The sequence below is a fragment of the Medicago sativa genome, chromosome 3, assembly GCF_051527215.1.
Source record: "Medicago sativa cultivar Bolivia chromosome 3, Bolivia_mono, whole genome shotgun sequence".
NCBI classification, from domain to species: Eukaryota; Viridiplantae; Streptophyta; class Magnoliopsida; order Fabales; family Fabaceae; genus Medicago; species Medicago sativa.
Window position 1 is genome coordinate 25,815,656 of NC_140751.1, and position 7,420 is coordinate 25,823,075.

The 7,420-nt window shown below is 34.0% G+C and overlaps 2 protein-coding genes across 3 annotated transcripts; both read left to right on the forward strand.

Annotated features, from left to right (window-relative positions):
• The first annotated feature begins 2,378 nt into the window (after nt 1-2,378).
• LOC146936693 (recQ-mediated genome instability protein 1-like) lies at nt 2,379-3,869 on the forward strand. Of its 2 annotated transcripts, none has more exons than XM_085751370.1 (4): nt 2,379-2,812; nt 3,060-3,203; nt 3,320-3,447; nt 3,646-3,869. In XM_085751370.1, the coding sequence occupies exons 1-4, from the start codon at nt 2,414-2,416 to the stop codon at nt 3,737-3,739; spliced, it is 765 nt and encodes a 254-aa protein (XP_085607496.1). In that variant the 5' UTR covers nt 2,379-2,413; the 3' UTR covers nt 3,740-3,869. The 2 variants fall into 2 exon arrangements, with proteins under 2 accessions (XP_085607496.1, XP_085607495.1); XM_085751369.1 differs by having other exon boundaries at nt 2,393-2,812; nt 3,643-3,869.
• On the forward strand, nt 3,838-6,599 carry LOC146936694 (putative fructokinase-7). The gene is made up of 7 exons (XM_085751371.1): nt 3,838-3,973; nt 4,400-4,593; nt 5,046-5,258; nt 5,350-5,547; nt 5,673-5,813; nt 6,055-6,171; nt 6,258-6,599. The coding sequence occupies exons 3-7, from the start codon at nt 5,214-5,216 to the stop codon at nt 6,390-6,392; spliced, it is 636 nt and encodes a 211-aa protein (XP_085607497.1). The 5' UTR covers nt 3,838-3,973; nt 4,400-4,593; nt 5,046-5,213; the 3' UTR covers nt 6,393-6,599.
• The last annotated feature ends 821 nt before the right edge of the window (nt 6,600-7,420 follow it).

Genomic DNA, 7,420 nt, shown 5'->3' on the forward strand with positions numbered 1-7,420 from the left:
CAAACGAAAAAAAAAAATTATCACTTAATATCATCAAATTTGTTGTAAACCTTTACGAATATTCACCATAACTACCAGTCAAACAATGATATGACAACAGCGTTTCAGTGTTACACGGCCAGCCATTGCATATTGGTAAATAAGCACAGTTTTATTTAGTCGTTGGTTCAATGGCAAATAAACAAAATTCAATGTCAAATAAGCACAAATACACCTAAAAAAAACTCGAGCAACCAAAGAACCTTTGACCTTTCTCTCCAGTATAATTCCATCTGCAAAATAAAGTATACATTATACAATACTAATCATATGCAAACATAAACAAAAAAATAGCCACTTGCTCAAGAAGAGATAAAGCAACCAAGTTTTCATCAAATTTCAGAACCACTTTATGGGTATGAAGGAGCATAACTTCTCTGGCATCAATGAATTTTATCAATCTTCCACCTAACAATGAATTCTATAACTTCTTTTGTTACCATCTTATAGTGTTTGATTGGGAAGCATCTAAGCTAGCTATAAGTAATACTTAAGAGAGATTAAATAGTATTAGTTTTTAGGAGCTTAATGATAAAAATCAATTTAAAAAATGTTCAAAAAATAAAGTTATATACTTAATTGGCATGCATCTCTTTTGCGTTGCAGCTTGAGTTAGAAATCACTTTAATACCCACTATATTATCAAATACATTCAAACTGTAAGAAGTAAAAACATAGAAATATATTAAATCCTCATATACAATTAAACTGTAAGGGAGTATACATTTAGCTTTAGCTTAAAATGAGCGTTGAATAAGAAAAAGACAATGGCTAATGCATAATCAAGTATATAAGAGTTTTTCGATTTTTTCTTCTTGAAAGAAAGTATAAGAGATTTTGTACAAATGCAAATGCAAGACTCATCATAACATAGTTCATCAAGCAATATATTTAAATATCATGGTGAATTAGCTATGTATGTTGAGATAGTGCATCACCCTCACAAAAGGCCACCAAAGTTAAAACACACAAACTCACAAAATTAAAATCATACATACATATTAGCATAACTAAAAAGATAAACAAAAAAAATAACACAACTATATCAAATTCATCAATAAGCAGTAGATTTTTTTTTTAGATAAACCATACCCAAATGATTCAAACCATGATTAATGAATAACTGCAATCATGAGGAATAAATCTCCATGAACTATAGACAACACTAAAGAATCCATACCAGATTGCAGCAAAAAAATCAACCACTTTCCTTTGCTTTCGCATCTCAATCGAACAGTCCCATTGACATTCACAAAGAGGGAGCCACCGTATTATCTTCCTCTAAACCAACGATCAAGAAATATGATCAACCACACTGGATCTCCTTCATCAGAGCTTCGTTATGATGTCAATTCCATCTCAAAATTTTCAGCCATGCACATCGCAGAGAGAGAGAGAGAGTTACGAATATAAAAATCTTCAAGACCTAAACAGATCGGTGCATAACCCTGCAAAATCACTTTTATTCAGTTCAATCTAAATACAAACACAGTCAAAATCGAAAAAAAAATTGAAAACAAAATCTTTGAATTGAAGAACACGTATATTCAGTTCATTCTAATCACATAAACAATAAAAATCGAAAATAAAAAATAAAAAAAAAAATATCTGAATTGAAGCTACACGAAGAACACATTCAGTTCAATCTAAACGCATAAAAAATAAAAATTGACCAAAAAAGAATTTGAGAATTGAAGGGACCTGAATTATCGGAACTGCACCAATCGAATATTTATCCGAAGAAATCACGGAATTGACCAAAAGCGAATAGAAAACCATAACTGAAATTGGTATCATCTTCGCCGGAGGCGGTGGTTCGCGGCAGCGGTGAGGTATCGGAGATCCGAACTCGATCGGTGAGGGATAGAGGGAGCAGATTTCATGCAGAGAGAGAGAGACAGGAAGTGAAGAGAGAATATGGGATGGATAGATGGAGCGATAGTTTTTTTTTTCTGAAAGAAGAAAGGAACGATGGAAAGGAATAGGTTTGCAACAGAAAGAATTGGAAAGGAACGATGTTTATCTGTTTATTTGTTTTTTATTTGTCATGTTTATTTGTTTACGGCTTTTTTTCCTCTTCTTTTGTTACTGTTTCATAATTAAGGTTTTAGTTAGGGTAAAACAGTAATTGTAGCCATTAGGGTTTTGGAAAAATTAGGGCTTCAATATTGGCTTGGGACAACTTTTATATATAGAATAGATTAAAAAAATAAAATAAAAAAGCAAATATTCTTTGATATTTGTTAGGGTTAGTGGTTAGGTTTAAATGTTGCCTAACCTAATAATTTGTTTCTAATATAAGAAGAAGAAGAAGAGAAGGATTGTTTATTCACGGAAGGGAAGCAAAACAAAATCGTGATTGTGAGGGGGAACCATGAAAAAAAGTGTAAAACAGTTGGAATCGGAACCAGTCGAAATCTCTGTAGCAAAACACAATCGCCGCCGCCGCCGCCGTAGTAGATCAGCCTCAGCCGTAGTTCAGCCTCAGCCACAAGTTCCCTCAAAATCGGAACCTGTCGAAATCTCTGGTGATGACTTGACGGACGTCTCCCATCACCTTTTGGAACTCGGGATTGGTTTGAAGAGAGATAAGGTTGCTGATTGTCTTCGCCAACTTGGAGATTCGTTAAATGGCTTCGATGTCTCCAAAAAGGCGGAAATCTGTTTCCAGAAGTTTCTGTTTTCTGACCTCAATTCTTGTGGTAGTGCTATAGTTCCTACCCTTACTTCTCAAGTGCTCATAACTACTCTTGATGGTCCCTTCGTATTGCAGGTAGGTTCCATTCTGTTAATTGATTGTATTCTTCATTTTTTATTTTATTATAATTATTATTACGGTTTTTGCAATTGATTGTTTGAGGATGAATCTCAAATTCATAATTTTGTATTCTTAAGGAATAGTATTCTTAAGGAATAGAATAATGTAAATTATGCTCCTATATGATGGAAATTCGATTAAGTATTTTTCGCTTTCTACCTTTTGCGTAACCTGAACACTTCACACTCAAATGGATTGGCAGGTCGATGAAATTATCAATATCGGTTGTCCCGGGTTTCAAAGGCGCCTGCAGTTGTTTTTGACCGACGGTGCTCAAAGAGTCCATGGATTTGAGTGTGAGCCTATTGATTCCCTTGATGTTTTTCCAGCGCCTTGTGGATTAAAGGTTTCTTCGATTCCACTATACATCCTTTTCATCTGAATATATATAATGCTTTTTTTTTTTTTTTTGCTATTCTCTCCGAGTAAGGATTAATTTGAGGGATGTATTGATACTTGTAGGTTAAAATCTCTAATGTAGAAGTGATACGTGGAAGATTGCTGCTGTATCCTGAAAATATTAGAGTATTGGGGGGAGGATTAGTTGAGCAGCCGGTTGATGAACTAAATACGCCATCTAGGGGAAAAAGGTACAAATTGGGGGGAGGATTAGTTGAGCAGCCGGTTGATGAACTAAATAAGCCATCTAGGGGAAAAAGGTACAAATTAATCATTCCAATTGGATTATCCAGACTGACACCAACAATGGAAAACGTTTAGTTTAATAGGGAACCTAATTTGGTGCAAACTTTTTTGTTGTTTCTATGTTTCCTGCTGGCTTCAAGTAGAGTTGATGATCCCGTTCACGGTGGCTCAACGTTGCGCATAGCGGGTAACTTATGGAATAGAGAACCTAATAAGGATCACAGGCAAGTACCCTAAACAGAGTATAGATAGGTTGATTTTAATTTTTCAGGTACTGCATATTATATCAGTCAGTCATGGTTACTACATATTAAAATTCTGCCTTTTTCGTCTGCCACAATGATGATACTCTGAAATATATGTCTTTGATAAATGTCTATTTTTTGTGCTAAATCATCTCTGTCTATGCTTGAAGGCGTTTGTTGAGAAGGCTGCAAGAAGAAGTGATATTCCAAGTATGGACAAGAAAAAGTAAGATGTTGTCTGTCCTAGTATTGAATGAGTTAGATTGAAATTTTTTATCATATTTTCTTTAACATTAATTTATGTAAAGTTGCAAAATAATTTGGACATGCCAAAAAATTAAATCAAATCAGTTGAAGCACTACTGTTAATTATTATTATGAAAAAGATGACTATGTGTTGTGCTTGCTTGTTAACTGATGAATTGAACACGTGAACTGGTTTGTCTCATCACCAATTCCACGTGAAGGTCATCATGGTTGGTAATGCTTTCCATGTTATAGTTGAATTCAATATACAAGTATTAGCATAACTTAATAGTGATGTTTTGTGGTATTTCACATTTAAATTTATCCTTTAATTTTTTTTTTTTTACTTCTCTGCAGTGCTACCGGTAAAAAAAATAAAATTGAACGAACGATTCTTGTTTTGCAGGTAATTCTGATGGGCTCATAACAGAAGGCTGCAACGAAACAAGTGGACTGGTTGTTTGTTTTGGTGAAATGTTAATAAATTTCGTGCCAACAGTGCGTTGTTTGTCTCTAGACAAAGCGTCTCCTGGTGGTGCTCCTGCAAACGTGGCAGTTGGCATCTCTAAGTTGGGGGGTTCATCTGCATTTATAAGCAAGGTGTACATCTATGTCTCTATTTATTGACATGGTTATTTGGTTTCTTGTTACTTCTACAGGACTTCCATGTTTGATTTGTTGAAAACTTCATATTTAAGAAATCTGTTATGTGTTGGGTTATTTGAAATTGATTACGCTTTTCTGAATGGTATGTGTGTGTTTCAAGGTATACAGATAAACTCCGTGAAACGTTGGAATGTAACATTTTCATGTTTGGTTAAAGTTCGTGCATTTTGAGGAATACCTTTTACTATTTTCTATTTTTCATTCGCATTTCCACCTCATTCTACCTCTTGCCGTTGTCTTATTGTTAAATTAAATAAATTTAACAAAACATTCCTAGAAATATTATGTATTTACTTGTAGATTGTACATAAGAGTAATACTTCTTGTAATAGTATTCTGAATTTTAATCTATGTTGGCTGAGAAGATGATAGCATCTGTGTTTTAGGTCGGAGCAGATGAATTTGGGTATATATTGGATGATATTTTACTGCAAAATAATGTTGATACATCTGGCATGCGGTTTAATTCTATTGCCAGAACCAAATAGGCTTTTGTTACACTTAGAGATGATGAGGGGCACGAGTTCTTGTTTTTCCGAAATCCTAGTGCTAATATGCTTCTGGATAAGTCAGAGCTTGATCATAACCTCATCAAGAAGGTGCCCTTTAATTTCCATCTCTGTTTATAAAATGTGGCCATACAGACCTATGGTTTAAGTCTGTAAGATTTTAATTTTATACTGATTGCAGGCTAAAATATTCCATTATGGTTCCATGAGTTTGGTTGATGAACCATGCAAGTTGGCTCATCTTGCTGCCTTGAGAATTGCTGAAGACTCTGATTGCATTCTCTCATATGATCCGAGTTTGAGATTGGCACTATGGCCATCAGCCGAGGCTGCTCGGAATGGTATAATGAGCATATGGAATCTAGCCCATGTCATAAAGGTAAATTTTATTTGTCTAGTTATTTTTTTTTTTTTTTTTATACAATACACTATAAATGCCATTGCACTTCATTCTATTTTCTTTCTCCGAGTCTATCTGAAGTGTTATTTTCTTATGTATTGCAGATCAGTGAAGATGATATAACTTTTTTGATTGATGTTGGTGATCGTTATGATGACGATGTTATATTTAAAAAGCTTTTTCAAGGGAATCTCAAGCTTCTAATTGTTACTAAAGGGTGGGAGGGTCGTAGATATTACACCAAGGTAAGCTTGCCAAAGTCATTTAACTCAGATTTTAATTGTCTGGATAGGTTTTGTAATCCCTCATTTAATTATTTTCTTTGCTCTTTACTCTCATGAGTGGACTGAAACGTTGGTTGTGACTTGTCGAATGTAAATTAACAAATTCGACACTCAACGACGAATAGCAGGTTGTAAAACTTGAGCAAGGTTTGCTTCGAGGTCCAAGCATTCAGCTAATAGTGATTACTAAATTTTTGTGCAGGATTTTAAGGGAGAAGTTAAACGTGTCAATGTTGAACCTGTTGACACAACTGGTGCTGGTGATGCATTTGTTAGTGGGATTCTCTACAAGATAGCTTCTGACCCAAGTATTTTCAAGGTAATTCAGAAATCTTTACACATACTATTTGTTTATTTAGAAAAAATTTCAGTGTTTGGAGTTGATGAAGTTATTTTGTGTGGCAGGATGTGAAACGTCTCCAAGACGCGTTATATTTCGCTAATGTATGTGCCGCGATCACAGTGACAGAGAGAGGGGCAATTCCTCCATTACCTACAAAAGATGCTGTCGTGCAATTTTATGCAAAGGCTGCAATATGATATATTTCGCCAAAGTGTTATCTTGTTCTATAGGAACATCAGCCGTTATAAAATGTAATATATGTTGACGAAGTGATTTCACCTTCCAACTTGGTTTTGATAGCACTAATTTGTGAAGTCCTGTACTGCAACATTCAGGCTAGAACATATACATATGTTGAGTTGGAATTCCGCTTTTGATTATGCGAGCTGTCACACATGTTTTGATCTCATTGTTTTGAACTCATAAGTATTGTGTTATCTTCTTCCATTTTGTTGTGAAGTCCTGTACTGCAACATTCAGGCTATAACATATAAATATGTTGACTTGGAATTCCCCTTTTGATTATGGAGCTGTCACACATGTTTTGATCTCATTGTTTTGAATATGTTTGTCAAATTAAAATATCAACTTGGGAATATAATTTTTAGCAATGAAAACTTGTCTGTGTATAAAATTATTTTGAATCACTTTTAGTTGACATCTTGTCCTACATATAATAATTTAGGGTTAATAGATGTTTACCCCTTGTTCTATTTTAGACCCTGGTGAATAATGTGGCACTGACACGTCATAAATTTTATATATATTTAGAAAAAAAAATATTAAACACATAAGAATCAGAATAATAAACATAATAGAATCTTATTAAAAAATATTAAACATAATTTTTGTTCTTCTCCATCGAGCCATTATCTTTTCTCTTTGCTCTTCCGAGTCATACTCTTTCCCTCATCATCACCATGTCTTTTATCTATTCCATTCAATATCATCATCAACAAACGTAAACCCGTAAATTTTTCTACAAAAATCAATAGATTTTTCTACTTTAAAAAAAAGCTGAATTTCTTTAAATAAAATCAATTGAAATTCTTTACAAAAAAATCTTCATCCTTCTCTTCTCTTACGGTTTCATCCCTTTTTCTCTCTTCTTTCTCTTATCCCTTCTCTTCCTCCATCTCTTCCCTGTATTCTTTCTACTCCATTTTCCTATAAACCTAACAACATATTCAACACTAAATGTTTTTCCCAAACCAATAAACCAGAC